This window comes from Teleopsis dalmanni, chromosome 2, assembly GCF_002237135.1.
Source record: "Teleopsis dalmanni isolate 2A chromosome 2, ASM223713v2, whole genome shotgun sequence".
Classification (NCBI taxonomy): domain Eukaryota; kingdom Metazoa; phylum Arthropoda; class Insecta; order Diptera; family Diopsidae; genus Teleopsis; species Teleopsis dalmanni.
The window spans coordinates 239511922-239530856 of NC_051847.1; the positions used below are offsets into that span (position 1 = coordinate 239511922).

General features: G+C 30.0%; 3 protein-coding genes across 3 annotated transcripts; 1 reads left to right on the forward strand and 2 right to left on the reverse strand.

The window, feature by feature from the left end:
• Nucleotides 1-1083: 1083 nt before the first annotated feature.
• LOC119682193 (general transcription factor IIF subunit 1-like) lies at nucleotides 1084-3484 on the reverse strand. The gene is made up of 5 exons (XM_038095558.1): nucleotides 3343-3484; nucleotides 2408-3279; nucleotides 2123-2343; nucleotides 1459-1738; nucleotides 1084-1324 (listed from the first exon to the last, which is right to left on the reverse strand). The coding sequence occupies exons 1-5, from the start codon at nucleotides 3349-3351 to the stop codon at nucleotides 1117-1119; spliced, it is 1590 nt and encodes a 529-aa protein (XP_037951486.1). The 5' UTR covers nucleotides 3352-3484; the 3' UTR covers nucleotides 1084-1116.
• A 1097-nt stretch (nucleotides 3485-4581) lies between these two features.
• Nucleotides 4582-6639, forward strand: LOC119682407. The gene has a single exon (XM_038095841.1). It carries the CDS (start codon nucleotides 4647-4649, stop codon nucleotides 6519-6521), a length of 1875 nt encoding a protein of 624 aa, XP_037951769.1. The 5' UTR covers nucleotides 4582-4646; the 3' UTR covers nucleotides 6522-6639.
• Nucleotides 6640-7676: 1037 nt separating this feature from the next.
• Nucleotides 7677-14118, reverse strand: LOC119677621 (AT-rich interactive domain-containing protein 2-like). The gene is made up of 6 exons (XM_038089050.1): nucleotides 13762-14118; nucleotides 12727-13706; nucleotides 11341-12666; nucleotides 10299-11281; nucleotides 9019-10011; nucleotides 7677-8955 (listed from the first exon to the last, which is right to left on the reverse strand). Exons 1-6 carry the CDS (start codon nucleotides 14004-14006, stop codon nucleotides 7747-7749), a joined length of 5736 nt encoding a protein of 1911 aa, XP_037944978.1. The 5' UTR covers nucleotides 14007-14118; the 3' UTR covers nucleotides 7677-7746.
• Nucleotides 14119-18935: the final 4817 nt, after the last annotated feature.

An 18935-nucleotide genomic window follows, 5' to 3' on the forward strand; every position in this document is an offset into this window, starting at 1 on the left:
TATACGACCGATAAATGTTTTTTTTAAATATTTTTTGTTTTTTATTACTTTTGGTTTAGTATTTAATTTAAATTATTAAAAACTTTTTCTCTATGGATAAAACCCATTGTTGTTATAACGTATTGTATTTTATCCTATTGTGGATAAAACCTATTATTATAATAACGTAAATTATAGCTTAATTAAAATCTATTTACTATCAGATATACAATCATGTTGATCAATAATGAAAATGAAGTACGTGGTGTCTATGTCCTTCACAGCGTTACATACATTTTGGCAACTTATATAAACAATTTTTATTAATTTGCTTAGATTTTTTAATAATTGTCTTTTATATATTTTCTACTCTATTTTTTACAAAAAATAACTTACATCGGCCCATAATTGAATACACATATCAGTTCATCCATGTACATTGCATTATAAGCAAACTAGCAAACCGAATGACTTGTCAAAGATAGGCAAAAATTACCATTCGAGAATTCTCTACATTATTCATTAGGTAAAAAATTTCTAATTCAAAATACTTAAAATTCTTTTAACTGCATACTCTATGTACTCAACTGGAGACAAGAAAACAAAATCTTTAAGGCTCAACTAAGCTGTTAGTCACCACCGCAGTAAAAAAATCCATGCCCTTACAAAAAAAAAAAGATTTTAGTTGAACTTATACTGCTGGAATAAAATATACGTAATGCAACATAAGATGGTGCGCTAGATCTTACAGGAATGCACAATACATTCCCTAAACTCCAACAGTGGTAGAGCCTATATACTGAAGCGATTAATACGAAATCAACGACAAATTATCGGTAAACTTTTCTGTTCCACAAAAAGAAGCCCGAACAGGTTTTTTCAGCTGCTATTTTAAACACTGCCACAACTTTGGAATAAAATAGAACTATAATCGTGCACACTTTTATTAAATACTGTATACATAAAACTTTACATAAAGTTAAGTGATTGCATATACGGTAATTATAAAATATTTACAAACCTAAACAATTAGTATCAGGCTCTTTAACTTTATAAAATTCAAATAAAGAAATTTTACAATATACTAGATATTTTATAATTTAAATTTAATTCAAGAATATTTCGCCAGAAATAAGACTACTTGGTCTTAATACTAAGATACATTTTTCCTTGTATAGTTTGCTTAACAGGGTTTATTCTCTTTAATATTTGAGTCATAGTTTCTACAAGGCGATCACTCGGTACGTTTGTCTTTTTGTTTTTAAACTTTTGTAGTAGTTCGGTAGCAGTCATTGGTTTGCGCATTAAGTAGCGACGTACTGCTTCCTCTGTAATACCATAATCACTGCAACAAAAGAAAAACAAACGATTATATGAAATAAATATATAAACAAAATAAATAATTGTCTTGATTTATATATATAGGATAAGCATATATAACGATATATTTTTATGTTCATATATTTGCATGCAACTTACTCTTTACTACCAGTTACAACTCCAGCAAAAGTTGATGGTAATGTGGGCGCCATATCGGGTTTAGTCCGTTTTGCTGGCGTTGTTACAGGACTATTACTATTTTCTGAACCAGTTAAATCCGTAGGCATGTTGTTAAGTTTACGTTTATTAGCTTCAGCACTAAAGGTTGTTGGTGTAACTGAACGTGAATTATTTACCACCAATTTAGTATCTTTCACCTTCTTCTTCAAATTATCGTCATCAGTATCAGAACTATCGCTACTAAAATCGCTTGATGAGTCTATAATAATATATAATATAATATATAATATAACATATAATATAATATATAATAAAATATATAAATAAAATATATTAATATTATTAATTAAGGAATTTACAGCCATAGCATAAAAATATATATGATTTAAAATATTTTTATTAATAATTTATTCACATAAATCAAAATAATATAGCTTTGTTTTTTAATATAGTTTAATATATATATATATTTAATATATATTATATTATTTAATGTAATATATAAATATATATACATTTTAACATAATATATAAATTTATATATATTTTAATATAATATATAAATATATATATATTTTAATATATTGAAGTGAAATATATATTTATTTAACTTTTAATTTTACATATAATTTTCCCTTCCTACCTTTTTTTTCGTCTTTTCCTTTATTTTTAGATTTCTTTTTATCTTTATTCAACTCTTCTTTTACTTTATCTTTTTTGCGCTTCTCATCTTCATCTTTATCGGATTGATCTGTTTGTTTTTCTTCATCGTCTTCTTCATCCGAAGTAAGCAGTTTACGAAGTGCATCCTCTTCTGCTACAGACTTCATATCTTTGTCCAATTTTGATTCTGGATCCGGTTCACTAAAATGAAATATATTTAAAATTGCACTTGACGATTGTAATAAAATAGATTAATAAAATTTACTCTTCACTTGATGATGTATCATAATCCATTTCACGACCTTCTTCATCACCATCATCCGATTCCTCAAACGCTTCAACATCAGTATCTCGTTTCTTTTTCTTCTCCTGCCCTTTTTTCTTTTTAGACTTTTTATCATCATCGCTATCTTCATTCTTTTTACTTTCTTCTTCATCTGAATCAGATTCGTCATCAGAATCAATCCATTCGTCCATCTCACTTATTTTTAATTCAGATTTTTTTCCACCAACTTTTTTAACTTTAATTTCTTCTGGATCTTTCTCTTCTTCTTCATCACCCTTTAACCGTTTACGCAACATTAAAGAAAAGTAATTTATAACTTTCTTTCTTCTTCCAAATTCATGTTCAGCTTCTTCTGCTGAAAGAGATTTATAACGTTGAATTGGTTGAAAGTTATACCACTCATGTAGAGGATATGCCTCTATAGCTCCATCTGGAGCATGAGTGAATACATAAAACGCAGCATTTTCGCCAACTCCACCCTCGCGTATTCCTTTAAATTTTTTCCCAGTTTTTCCACCTACTTTGAGTATCCATGGTTGAGCCTCTGGACGATATTTCTTAGCAGATATACCAAATTTCTTGCGGCGCACCTCTTCACGCAAATCACGATTATATTCGGATCCTGCCCCAAATTTAGGTACATCTTCTTCCATACCACGAAATTCTTTCATATTATTTTCTCTCTCTAATTTCACATTCCGCCATGTGGCAAAATCAACATTTAAAGTGGCATTATAGCGCATTACATGATATTTTTTACGTACATTTTTCGGCACCCGAATGTTAAATTCCTGAACAGTTGTCGGCACAGTTGTTGCACTTGGTTGCGACGCATTGGCATTTGCTGAAGTCTGAAAAATATTAGCGTAATAATTTACTAATAAATCAGCAAATAAATTTTGAAACTATAATACCGAAGACATTTTGTATCTACACAAAAATATTTAACAACTTCACAATATTTTTACTCTGCCTCAATTTAACAAACCACAACTTTAAAGGCTCCACCAAAGAATACTTGTGTACAGATATTCTTTGGGCTCTACTATCAACTAAATTATTAGAAGTATAGGGTTACCACCTCTTCAATATAGGTAAAAGCAGTTTTATATGTCCAAAATGTTGCTTCTAATATAAATCAAAGACTAGAGAACATTGAAATAGGTATTATTTGAAAAATAAATTGTAGTATATTTATTAGTAATTTATAATTATACTTAAAAAATATGTAATATGAAAAATATGAAATATTGTCATCACTGCTGCAATCTGTCAAATTTTTTTTTTCGCAAAGATCAAATCTTGCATATGTGCACATAACGCAAGTAAACAACATTTTGTATATAAATTAATAAGTAATATATAATTGAAAATTAAAATGAATAATGGATTAAAAGCAATGTTAAGAATACAGGAAATTTTAAAAATTTCCTTTTAAACAAAATTAATAAAAAATTAAAATATTTATGCCTTAAAAAGTATTAACTTGTTAGCTACTAATAAGATAAAAATTTAAATAATAATACAATTTAAAGCGCTTTTCTTTCTTTACTTTCTTTATGTTATCCTAAAAATTTTTGTATAATTTTAAAGTATTTATTTTTCACAATTATCATATTTTGAAAAAGTATTACATTTCCACAAATATCAAATTTGTGAAACTTTGTAATTTTGTTTAAATTTTTGTTCGCAACATTTGACATACGACTAGAATATTTATTGCAATATCCAATGAAAGTTCACAAAACATCGCTTATCGCTTTGGTAGTCTGAATTAGTCTGTTATATGGACAGGGTTGTCTTGTTGATTTGTCCACAAATTAAAGAATTTAATCAATCGACTTGTTTTTTGCAACGCTCCAGAACGCCGAAAGCACCTAATATAAAACAAATTTAATTATTATGTTTAAAGATTTGTTTAAAAGAAGGATATATATAAAGTATACATTATATGAGGAACGAATATTGTTTAAATGATAACTACAGACTTAAATAATAAATTTTTGCTGTTTTTGAAAATTTTAAAATTAATAACCATGAAAATAGCCTCTGAAAGCCAAATTTCTACAAATTTCTAAATTTAAAATTTTTCTCAGTGTATCTAAGAAGAAGAGTAAAATGAAATTTTTTGGTGTAATGTCAAAGTAATTTTTTTCTGGCGGTCAAAAAATTGTTTTAATTTTGTAAAAATAAATTAAAGCAGAAAGTTTTTAGTAAAATGAATCTTTCTAATAGTATTCGTCGGCTGAATTATATTGCAAATGATCTGGAAGGACATATGCGTTTCATTTGCCCTGAATGTGGCAAAGAACATCAGTCGCAAGTAGATTGGAGAAAGCACCTTAATGAAGAACACAATTATAACAATAAGGAAGCGAAGGATTTTAACTTTCGAGAAATTAATGATAAATATCATGAATGCCAAACTTGTTTCCAATGGGTTGCAAATGCCCACCAGTCAATTGCATTACTGCAATATCATCGTTTTTTACATTTGCCTTTCAGCAGTACCTACCAATGTCGTCATTGCGATGGTTCATACACAAGAAAACGCGCCTTATGTGAACACCTATTGCGTTATCACACACTTAAAATAAAACCAAAGAAAGCGGACATAGAAGCAGAGAAAAAAATAGCTAGAGATCCTAAAGAAAATTCGGAGTTCTATTTGCGTTTTATTTGTCCACAATGTGGACATTTATTTGAGCGTCAGCAACAATGGTTATATCACGTAAATAATGTACATTACGTTACTTCCGCAGATTTAAAAATGCGCCGTTTATCAAATTCGCGAAGTCATTGTTGCGTACAATGCAAAAAATTATTTTGCACAGATGACAAGACGATACTGCAAAGCCATCGTTTTAGTCATTTACCATATAAAAACTACTTTCAGTGTGCATTCTGTTCATTTAAGAAGACACTTAAAACTGATATACTACATCATTTTATTTGTGCACATGTGGAAGAATACGAGAAAGCAAAAATGTATATGAAAGTGCCTGATGAATGGGGGGCAACTATTTCGGAGAGTTATAAACAAGAATTGGAAAAACTACTGTATAATGCCAACAAGAAAATATGCAGTAAAAGTAGTACTAATAAAACTAAAACTGATCTTATTCAAAAAGCCATGATGAATAGTTTTATTAATTTAGATGAGAATGAAAAAATTAAGGTACATAATTTAAGTCCAAAAAAAATGGATCGTACGCAATTATTTACTAACCAGCAACAATCAAAAAATATTAATATGCAAAAGAATGTAGAATTTGATGAGATTTGTTCAACCTTCTTTGAAGAAATTGAACATAATTCCGTGGATACTGAGGCAGCAGAATCACTTCTTTTAAAGGAGGAAATTAAAATTGAATCAGAAGATGAAAATGAAAATGAAGATAAGAACGAAGAAAAAATTGTAAGTATAGAAATTGATGCGATTAATAGTGTAGAAGAAAGTGAGACTGATGGTTCACCACAACGAAAAAGATTCAAGACTAATGAACATTATTCAACTGCTGATAACGTAATTATTAATCCGAAACGTGGATTAGAACAATTTATAAAATATTTATGTCCTCAATGTGGAGAACAGCTTGAGAACCAAAAGCTTTGGCGACAGCACGTGTTTAACGATCACGACTTGAATAAATCAATAGAAAATAATTTTAGAATTGTGGATGATAAAAACTCTTACCTATGCTTAGAGTGTATGGAAGTTTTAAATTCAACTTCATCTGCAGAAATGCAACGCCACTACTTTCAACATATGCCTTATCGATCATATTTGCGTTGTGCTTTTTGTGTAAGGACAAAATCATCAAAGTTTAGAATACTGAATCATTTACAATCCTGCCACAAACAACAAATTGGGCAAAGTATCCAAGTATCAGATTCAAACAATCCCTTCTTCAAGTGCATGTATTGCGAAAAGGAATTTTGTACTCAAACTCTCTATCAAAATCATCGATCCCAATGTATATTAATTCGTCGCAATGCAAAAACCGATGATATAATTGCCAAAAATTCTATTTTACTCGAGCATTTAAAAGAAGCTAGTGAACGCATAAAACGTATTATGCAAAGCATGTAATTACTGCAAAACTTTATATATTTGTGTAGGTTATTATAAAAAAATATATAAATAAATAATTTTAGTACAAAGTTAAAATATCACGAATCTATGTGTTAAGTACAAATGTACATAAGAATATATGTAAAGCAAATTTTAAAAAGCCTACTTCTTAAATCCTTTATATAATAAAGTAAAGACTATCATTTAAAAAGAAAACATAAATATTTGAAATTTATTTTGAAATCCTAAAAACGGCATAGAATTGATGTTTTATCTTATCAAACACTGATTGCTAATTTATGTTTAGCTATTTATTGATTATACTATTTCATAAATTTGGTTTTTTTTTGCTAAGAGGCAAACTATATCATTCCTAAGTATTTTGACTCTCCAAATTTAAAACTGTTAAAAATTTAGATTCTTAATTTATACATAATAACATCATCAGCGTTGTAGCTCGGGGTGTTTTAGCTGCATCAACCAGCTTTCTACATTCTGCTGTTCTTTTAAACCTTCAATTTTGGATATTCATTTTTCTGATGTCATCGAGCCACCTTATACGTGGCCTACCTCTGCTGCGGTCGTTATACGGCGCGAATACATAAATAAATAAATATTTTAAGCAAATACGTCGTAAGATAAAGTATTTAATTGATATTTTAGTAAAACACCAATTTACGTTTTTATATGGAAAAAATTAATCTTTCAAAATTACTTTTACACATTTACAGTGAATAATAATTAACATTTTGACATAACAAATTATCCTTAACAACATAAACATGACATAATATAATTTACTTCTTTAAATTTTCGAAATATCACAAAACTGTCATTATTAATTAATATTTCCATATTAAACAAATAGTATTTTGCTTAAATATGTTGTCTAAAAAAAAATTTACTCTGCTACCTGCTACTGTTTTTGTAAAATGAAAAAATACAATTCAAAGTTATTATTCTTTGTGAAACAAAATAGCTGTTATTTAGAATATATTTTATTTTATTTTATATAAAAAAACTGCTATTGTTCTGAAAACTGATTGGCAGGATTTTTTTATCAATTTCGGATTTAACGATCCAAAATATTTTATAAATGATTTAGTTTGGTTGTTGATTTTAACAACAAATATTATCAAATAAAATAGTTTTGATAAAATTATTTGATTATTTATTATGGTCAGCAAATTCTTTTATGCATTTAAAACTGTTAATAGTGCATTAATCAAAGTTCTCATAATTTTTAATTATTTAATTCGTGTAGGATGCATGATATGGTTCCACTTGATTCTACATTGCTTAGCGCTATATTAGCCAAATGTGACTCATAGCGACGTAAACTTCTTTTTGCTGTTGATGTATATGTAGTTAAATTACGTAAAATCAATGCAGCAGTAAGGCGTATACTTTTAGTTACAGGACCTTCATTTTCATCCATTAATTCTTTTGAATTTACGAAGTCTGCTGTATGTCGCTTGATGGCTTGCATTGCTGAACTACCCGTTGATGGCAATGAACTGGTTGAAGAAGTTGAAAGTGCTGGTGAAGCGGTATTCCCACGTTGAGTTTGATCTAAGTTGCGCACTATTGTAACAGGAGATTGCGTAGATTGCACATTAATAGAACCAGTTGCAATACGGCGCTGAACAGCATTACGTAAACTTTCCTGAGTTAAGTGACGATCAATTATATGCGTCATAAGTGAATATCGTTTACGGGGCACACCATCACAAAGACTTGGGCCGATTCCCCATTGGCAGAATATTTCAGCGCCAGCATCTAAATGATCAGGACAATGTACAGTACATGCATGATGTTGTAAGTCATTTAAAGATTTGAATTTTTTTCGTGGACAATTACGCCAATCACAAACATACAACCAATTAATATCTACGGAAGACATGGAAGGTAACGGTGCTGATATGGGTGTAGAGTTTGCTGTTTGACTATTTATAACTGTTGAAGCAACTGGAGTCAAAACTGTGTTATTAACTGCTGTTGTATTTGATGTATTAGGTGTGCTATGTATAACTCCAGAAGTTTGATTTTGTTCGGCTATTAAGTTTGATTCATCTGGTTTTAACTGATTAATAAACTCTGCATCACTTACACTTACGTTCGATGTTTTGATGGTTGCTGTTGTTGCAATTGTAGTAGGAGTTTTTGTAGTTGTTATATTTGAATTTGTGGAATTTACAGCTAATGGGGGTGGTGGGATTAAACTAGTTTGCTTTAAAGTATTTGCTATTGACTGTGTTTGTTGTATTTGTATGACCGAAGAACTTTGTTTTTGAATTTGTGTGGTTCCTTGGGGAAGGATCGGCTTTTTAATAGTTGTAATTGTTGCTGACGTTGATCCAATTTGTGAAACTACACTCTGTATTGGTGTTTGTTGCTGTGGTGCAGATTTGGATTGTAACGTTCCCTGCATTAACGATGAGTTTTCATTTATCTTTAAAAAAATGGGACATCATATTGTTAAATTATACAATAATTTATAATATATTGTAAATACCTTTTGTGTTATTATTGTGGAGTTTGACTGCATTCCTGTATGCGTCAAGGGCAAAGTAATTTTTTGCTGTATTATGGAGGGATGTTGTTGCTGTTGTTCGATAACAGTACGTATCTGTTGCTGTTGTTGTGTTTGAGGTTGTGTCGTTATAATCGTCTGTGAGTTAAGTTGCGTTTGTTGCATTGAAGGCTGTGTCTGAGTAATTAGAGTCTCTTTTATTTCAATAGCACGTCCACCACCTAAAATTACCTGTCTTTTTTCTGCGGGGCCAGATATTATATGTTGCTGTATAATCGATTGATGTTGTTGTAGTTGTGGAATTTGTATTGGTGGTGGTGGGGTCGTATTTTGAACTATTGATACTGATTTCCCGATTCTCGAGATAGTTGCCGGTTGGTGAGTAAGTTGTTGGGACTGTACTGTGACTTGTGGTTGATGCAGTTTTATTGTTGCCGGTATATGATTCAATTGATTCAACAATGATGGTGATATCTGTCCAGCTTGTTGTGACGTAGTTGTCGCCTGCTGCGCTGGAGCAGTTTGAATGATTTGGCGTTGTATTATATTGTTATTGGATTGCGTTTGAGTGGCACCAGGCGGTAAGTGTTGGATATGAGTTGTTGCTCCAGTTTGTGGATTTATAAAAATTTGTTGCTGTGTTGGAGTTCCTATTTGACCATGGCCTCGTTGAGTTACAATAACTTGTTGACCTTGATGTGTCGTCATAATCATTTTTGGTGCATTGGCTGTAGTTGCAGTAATAATTTGTTGTTGTTGCTGTGATGCGGACGATGATATCGGTTGTTGCTGTAAAATGATTATTGTTTTAGTGCCTGTACTTTGTTGTTGTGCTGTTTGAGTTACAAGCACAGTTTGAGTAGGGGTTGTTGGAGGGTGCGCAGGTTGTGCTTGTTGAGCTACTAAATACGTTTGCCCATTTGGATTTGTAGCAAGTACGTACTGCGTCGGCGGTGTAGAATGAGGTGTAGTTTGCTATAAAACAAAAAAAATTAAAAATCAGATTTTACATCTACCACAAGTATAACTTTATTAATTTATCTTAAAAAAATCTATAAAAATTGTAAGAATTAAAAGAATTATACTTGTTAAGCATGCATATAGCCAAAAGATTAAGATCAGTATGGATAATATGATTAGTTTAAATTTATATTATACTTTATCGGAATAGATTTCCTTTTATAGATAAAATTAGGCTGGAATAGCGATTTTGCTTACCAAAGCCCACTTCATATTCTCTTTATATAAAAAACTATTCAAACCTGCATAACTTGTTGTATTATTTGTGGTGGAGGCTGTTCAATAGGTTTTTGCTGTAATATAACTGGGACAGTTTGTAGACCTTGTTCTGTTTTAATAGTAGCCATGGCTGTCGGCATATGTTGAGGCGTTGCTTGTGTTAATTTTAATTGTGGTGGTTGATTTTGAAACATCAGTTGACGCTGAACAGTTTGCAACGACGTATGTTGCACTTTTGCTGGAACAATTAATGATGGTTGCGTATTTTGTTCGGGTAATTGCTGTTGTCCTTGGGGTTGTGGAAGAAATGGTGGTATATCATCAAGTTCTTCGTCTTCTAAAATAGATGCAGCCATTTCGGCATATAAATTTGCCGCATTTTTTGAAGGCGTAACATTTTGTATTTCATCTCTAGCAGATTCACTACTGTCAAGAGCTAACCTTTTTGCTTGTTCATGTCCAATATTTGATGTGTCTTCTATTTTACGTTTTATTATCGTAGTTGGGATTGGTGGATCCAATAGTTTTTTATCAAGTATTTCCACTAACATTTGATTGGCTATAATTACAGATCTTCCACTGGAGTCTTTTGCAACATTATTCCCACTTAATGGAGCTAAAGGTGGTGGAACTGAATCTGTAATTGTTTTTTTTTCTAAAGACACTTGTGGATTAAGTGGTTTTATAGTAGTTTGGCCAACTTTAACAGGTGTATTTTGCATTAAAGGGTTATTAACAAGTTGACTAATCGCAGTGCTAGTAACTTTTATGGGCTGTTGAGAGGTCGATGCTGCTGTTGTTGGCATTTGAGAACTTATTTGTACACCGTTTGTTGCTGTTAGCTCCTTTTGCTTTTGTTGTCGCTGATTCACTTTATTAGCAAGTAAGCTTTTTATTAGAGATGATGATGGCTGGGCATTGCTTGTTTGTATAGTAGTTGTAGGGACTTCTTCTTTAACAATTGTTTGATGGATTGTTGATACAATATTTGAATTTGGCTGTTTACCTATATGGAAGAATTAAAATATGATTATGGTAAAGTATATATTCAATATATTTATTTACTTGTTATTTCATCTGTCTGTTTTGCTATACTTTCAGTTGAAGTTGCATTCATTGAATCTTGCATGATTGTCTCCGATTTTAGAGAACTTGGTAAAGTATTTGATTCTTCAATTTTTACAATGTTGTTTGAAGGTAATATAGCCGAATTTACACTGTTTTGATCTCCTGTTGAAACTGTAGAAATGGTATTGTTAACTTTTGTAGCTACTGCTGTTGTTGAAACTGCAAATGCAGTTTCGAATCCCACATTCAGTTGTTCTTCCTCGGCTTTAATTGGAGACTTTATTTCTTGTTGTTGAATTAACAGCGGTTGGTCTTGTATCTTTAATTTCTTTTTAATTTTCCTACCCGAAGATAATTCATTTTTATTTTTATCAGTGCTTTTAGGCGGTGTTTGCGTCACTTTATTTTGAATTGGTAGAGGTTGAGCTCGTACTCGTATTGATATATAGTAAAATCCTGGCAATTCAGAACCGTCAGATCGTCGTACTATAGCGGGTCCCACAGTGTTTGTAAAAATAAGACGCACAAGCCGAGGAAATTGGACATGACCAACAACGGAATTCTTACCAGCCTTTTGACAATGAGATACATACATTCGGTAAAGTTCTTGTTGTTCGACCCGGCTATCATTTGTTCCTGCTCTTTCAAATGTTGCACTTAACCAAGCTAAAGCGTATTGTTCATCATCTTGTGTAAAATTTTGTATTATTTGTGGTTGTACTTGTTGAGTATCAGGAACTATTTGTTGTTGTACCTGATCACTCACCAAAAGTTGTGGCTTTGTTTGTAGAGGTGTAATATGATGAATCTGTTGTTTTTGTATAGCTGCATTTTGTAAATTTGCAATATTTTGTGCAACCAACGGTAACATATTTCCAGGCACTGTTTCAACAACACGCATTAATATGCAACCACCGGCTCCATATGATTGAGCTTCCACAGTAATTAGGGATACAAGTTGATCGACAAGGCCTTTCACTTGCATTATTAAATGACATGATCGAACACCAAGTGATGTCAATGCATATATTGCTTCCAGCGTAAATATCAACATCATAATATCATTAAGGCACAAAAGCATGCACAATTTCTCATAAAAATTTATATTAAGACATTTATGTATATAATCCTCATTATTATCATTGTGACATAATTTATAAAGTATTTCCAAACTACTTATAATAACGCAACGATCATCACTTTCTATACCTTCGGAAAGTGTTTCCATTAAACTACGAGATAAATCATCTAACGAAGGGTCAATTAAATCAAGTTCAGAAGCTATATTGCCGGCTATATCAAGCGCTTGGCTATGTATATTACCTTAATGTAAAAAAAACAAAAAAAAAATTATTTTAACTTAACAATTAAATTCAAACTTACCCCATCGCGTATTTGCACACATAACAAGAAAACGCAATAAAGTACGATTTTTGGCGAAAATAAATAAATTTTCCTCATGAAAACTTAAATTTCGTAATATAGATAATATTTGTAATACACGTTGACCAACGTAATCTTGTGTACCAAGTCCACGACCTAAGTTAAGGAAGTCCATGGAAAGATTTTCTTCCAACGCTGCAGTTGTCTTGAGCAACTCAATGTCATCTTCTTCGCCAATTATGCCAGCTTGTCGAAGTGTGTTCTCATCTCTATATAATTCTAATATTTGTGGTTTTTCATAAAGCAAATCTTGCCAAAAATTGAATAATGAATGTCTTCTAACATCCATGTACACAAATTGAAATAATTTACGCATAGAGTAGTCAGGATACACTCCTGTATGTGCAATTAATGCATCTATTAACTTAGGAAATTCATTTACTTTTAAGGTATGTTTCATTTCATTCGCCATTAGCGTACAAGCATTTATAGCAAAGTCTTGTTCATTTGGTAACGGTGATAATAATGATAGCATAAGTTTTTCATATGGTGAAGATTTATATAGATTAGTTGATAACTTATGCACACGACGCCTTTCCATATTAACTATATGTTGCCGATAGTTATATGACATGGGAACAGTGTTATACCCGCTTGAGTTTTGAAAGATCGAGGGATATCGAGATCTTGAACGGCCACTGTCGAGTAAATCAGTCGCTTCTAAGGCTTCAATTTTATCTGGATCTTCGCCAAAGTAATTAAGTCGTTCATATTTCTCAAGAAATCTTCTATAAATGTGCTTTAGAGCAGCAGTAGCATTAACGCATTTATCATGAAGTTTACTAACTATAGGTAAAACGTCTTCCCATTCGTCACGTAAATTTACTTTTGAGAAACCACCTCTCTCAATTACTTCAGTATATAACATATGCAAATTTATTTCACGGCCACTTATTTTTGGCGTATGCATAATAGGAGTGCTATAAATATTTAATAATGAATTGAAATGAGTGATTTTTTAACCCACAGACTTACCCCCTGCGATCATGGAACTGTTGTAAGTCTTTATAGAACTCATCCGGCGCTTTGATAGGCATTTTACCTTTAACGGAATGTGTAACATTTTCCAGTTTTTCATTATTTACAAATATATCCCGAGACGAAGCAGGCGGTCTGCCTCTAGCTGGTGTAGCATTATTTTGTGATTTTGCCGGTGAGCTTATAGTGTTTTCTATAGCGGGCAAAGGCTGCAATGCCTTAACAAGTTCATGGACCGACATATCTACTAATTTATGATAAATTTATCAAGTTTTTATATTTTTGTAGCACAAAAAAATGGTACCAAAAACTATTCATGTAAGTCTGCCGCGAAATAAGAAAGCGTAATGGTGGTGGCCTTGCTAACATATAGTGTTGTAAAGTGCAATTTGTTTTGTAATAAGTGCTTTGATTCGTACATTAAGTAAATTAATAGAACGAACATTATCGACACAACAAATTAATAAGGGTATTCAAGAGCTTCGTGCATCGTCGCATGTGCAAAATTGTTTGATTTTACAAAAACAGTTCCCTTTGTTTTGATTCTGCAATTGATTTCCAAGGCAATACGCAAGACTATGTTTTCGATACCACTTACCTCTTGCATATGTGATTTTCACGACTCTATTATGTATGATACTATTTTTTTACAATACTTTAGCCAATACTTTAGCGAAACTGTTAAGTTTTGTTGACAATTGTTTGATTTTGAATCTATTTTACGTCCAAGAAAGTACTATATTATACATATAAATGCACAAATCTAAATTACCCAATAATTCTGCAAGAGCAAAATCTAATACGGCGTTTACATTGGGCGAAAATGGCTCATTTTGGTCAAAAATCGAAAATGAGTATCGAATGGCTCATTCTTGCATATAAAATTTCAAGCACAAAAATGAGCAATTTTCTCACATTCTGTATGAATGACGTTCGAATGCATTCCACATACGTTCCAAATGCTAAGGAATCCATTGAACATACCCTAAATGAAAGCTCTTCATGGCATTTTGACAGTTTGAAAAAGCTGTTTTTAACATATTCACAAAAAAAGGTAAACAAATGTTTGGTGGTTGCATTTTCTTGAAAACGATGCACTGCTTTTTAGAACTTTTACTTCCCAAAAAGTAATTAATCGAAGTTAAAAATATGTTTTAAGTTTCTAATATAAGGTTTGAAGGCATATTTAACCTTCATGCAACATTTTTTTGGCACAGGCCAAAAATCAAATCAACATGCAAGTTGAAAAATCAGCTGTTGAAATGAGAACAAATGAAATAGAACGAATGTAAACACTTTCAAATGGCTCATTCAAAATGAGCCATTTTCGGCCAATGTAAACGCCATATTACATGAGTGCATTAGATCATTGTTTGTTGAAGCGCAGCTTATAACTTTTTGTACCATATGTTTAGTTGCAATTGCTGCTATATAGATGAGGTATACGGTGGTAGACCGTATATTGCAAAACATCGTATATCGTAAAATGCAGCATAGTATTAATGTGAATGCATACATAACAGCTTTAAATTAGAATTATATAATATATACACTTTTAAAAATATATATGAATAACTTGAGGATACCGTAAAATTTTATGGTTACTCTATAAATTTCCATATCTTTGCTTTACCACAAATACAACCCTGAATTATAGCAACTTGGTATATTGAAAACATCAAAATTTAGAATTTTCTGCTTTTGGAATAGAAAGTTGCTCTGTCGACACATGAGGTAGCAAATGTTTTAAATTGTAGTTTGTTTCTAAATGATAAAATTTTGTAGCGAAAGTTATTCAATTTGAGTAGTTTTTGACTATGTGTTATTGCAATTATCAGTCATAAAATTATTTGTCATTGCTAATTCAAACTAAGCTGTAAAATTCTAAGGTAATCGTGCTTAGAAACGGAAGTCGATTTCTTTAAAACATTTGTTCAAACTTGGATTCGAAGATTTAAGGAATCATTAGATTGCAGGTGCTGACCACTGCAGGTAAGTGTCGTTTATTTGTTTGTTCAATTGATCAGTGCAGGGTGTCAACAGTGTAAAGTGCATTTACTTTCATTAAGTAAAATCAATAATTTTTAAAGGGTTGACTGAATCATGATCTCATGATTTAGTCAGTAGTCCTTGGCGGTTTTACATTCGTGACATATTAGATGAGTAAAAACAAATATTTTCATTGAGCCGTGAACGTATGGAACTATTACAATAGAAGGGATGGATAATTAAAACAAAAATTTAAAAACAGCCCCATTCTAATTTCTTTTCTTTGCTCTTTGTTGTACTGTTTACGGTGTGCTCAATAAAATACATACATAGATACTTCTTCAAAGAATCAAAGACCCATATTAGTTTTTAGGATATAGAATTGTATTTATATAAAATTAATAGTGACTTTTTAAATATATTATTTGCAATATGTAAAATTAATGCTTATTATATATAATAAAGTAATTATTATTACATATTTGGATTACTTATATGAAGCCAATTATCAACAGTTAATATAGCTTAGCGAAGCAAATTATTAGTGAAAATGTGCGCTAAATAAGGTTTTCAGGGAATGCTAGCTCAGATTTCATTTCGTGCATTCCTCTTTTTGATGCAAGTGTTTACACATGTTTTTGTTTTTAGAAAAACTTTGTTGTTTTTTTTAATGCTGCCACCCTTCGGTTTTGTTTTGATGTTTTCATTTCTATGATTCGAATTAAATTATACATCTTAAATGAATTCTGCAATAATAATGCAAAATTTTTTGGACATATTGCACAAGTGGATATTGTAGTAAATTTCTATATGTTTATTGGTTATGTTATATTGATTATAAATATATAAAAATACTTTTGGGGACTACATGGTAATTGTAATGAATCGGTTACTACTTTTATTTTAGTAGTTTTTAATTAAATTGGTTTTTTGTTTTAAACCATATGTGTTACGGTGTGTACTTATGTTTCTAAAAGTTTAAAGTTATAACTTATACATTTTGGTACACATAAAAATCGAGTTTGCGTTTTCTGATGTCATTTTTAAGTTCAAAATATTTAAAAAAAATTTGTAAAAAATCCTGTTCGGTTCGAAAACTATTCTTTTTAAAACGACTTTAGTAATTAATATTATGGAAATGTCGAATATCACTTTTAAATAAATAAACTTATGTACATAAATAAAACATCAGCTATTTGCGGATTCTTATTATTTTATTCTATAAATATATGTAATAATATAAATACCATATATAAACTAAAAATATGTGTGTACAAATTAAAATGATATATTTTTATTTGATATGATAATGTATTTTATTAATATTATAGTATAATATTTTCATTTAGGCACTTGCTCATTTATATTAATGAATTAACGTTCACATTATGATTAGCTTATTTATACAGTTGATAAAACTGTTATAAACTTCATTCAATCATATATCACACAAAAAAATTAAATATATAATATATATATTTAATCATTTCTATACATTTTATTTGTTAATTACATATTTAATTAATAAAAAACAAAGATTTTATTAAATACTTCCTCAGTGTATATGTTTACAGCCCAGCTGTTGTTTGTTTACATTTTACATATAAAACATATGTTAATTTCCCTTGTGGGAAATTTATTTTTAAGGGTTGTGTTCGATTTTATTTGCCTTAAATGAGGTGATTTATTGATAATGAGCTTATTTATATAAAAAGTTTTTGTATGGTAAATTGGTCTCATTAGGGGCTATAATGAGTAAAACACCCTAAATGAGACAGTGTGAGTGTGCTATTATTGTTTTGTCTTAAATTACTATTATATCTAAGATGATGTTTGACTTTTTAATATGTAATCTTAAATTGTTCAAATAATCCGAAATGGAAAATGTTACTAAATTTTTTTTATTAAACTTTATATATTAAATAAATGAACAGTAGATAATCCCATTTTTTATATTGCTTAAAATATTTGATGAAGTATTATAGAGGCAAAAAAATTTTTTTTTTAAATTTTAACATATTTTTCAAAAATGTTGCAAATATACGTACATAAGTACTTATATGTTGTCTTCGGTTATTGTGTTATTTTTATATTGAAGCAATGAAAAGTAAAAAATACTTTCATTAATTAAATCGCTAATCATTGTTTTCAATATTTAAAATTTCCTTTCGAAAACTAAAAATTTGTATTTTAATGTATTTTGGATTTTATAAAAATTTTTTTTTTTTGATTTTGAAAAGTATATTCATATAACATATTATATAATGTTAAAAAAATGCACAATTATATTAAAAAGATTATTCGAATATTTTGATGTGTAATATAAAGAATAATTAATTTTGTGGTAAATTAATATCGTGCTGCATGTACAATATATTTTAAGTTGAGTTATTTTGAATTATTGTAGCAGAATTATTTTATATATGTCATATAACTTATGATATATTCGTTTAATGCTAGTACTGTCTGAAAATCTTTTCTTGAATGTCAAAATGTAAATATTCTATTATTTTATAAAAATATTAAAATTATCAAGTCTGGCAACGCTCCTGGTTTATTGGATAGAGAATAAAAATTGAAGATAATAATTCACTTCGTTTTAGAAATCGAGAAGCTTAGATGTTTCGGGAGCGGTTTGTGCATAATATAATTAAATATAAAGTTGATTGAATTTATTTAATTAATAAACAATACTATAAATAATTCAAGTGACATAAAATATATTCATACATTAAGTGAGGTATGTATTAATATATGAAAGAAATATTTGTTAAAATTAAGTTAAACTTGCGGCAAAAATCAAAATGGCGAGCGAAAACAAATATCGATTTTATTTGCCGAATTGTGTTTCATTTATGTTGAAAATTTTCCGAAATGTTTTGTTTTATTGAAGTAAATTAACGTATTAAGTTTATAAAAATTAGTTTTATTACAGTATAAAAATATTTATTTAATTGCAATTTCCGCCCATTGTGTATAAGAGAATACCGCCCATTTTGACAATGCAAAAGGAAACTGAAAAAAAAAAATTAAAAAACGCAATGCAGTGGAAACGAAAAATGGCAAGGGATCAGGGGATCCTGTTTATGATGTGAAGAATTTATTATATACAATTTTAAAACACCTCCCACCAATTTGTGAGTTGATAGTTTCAGATATATCCTTACGCATTCAAATTAATT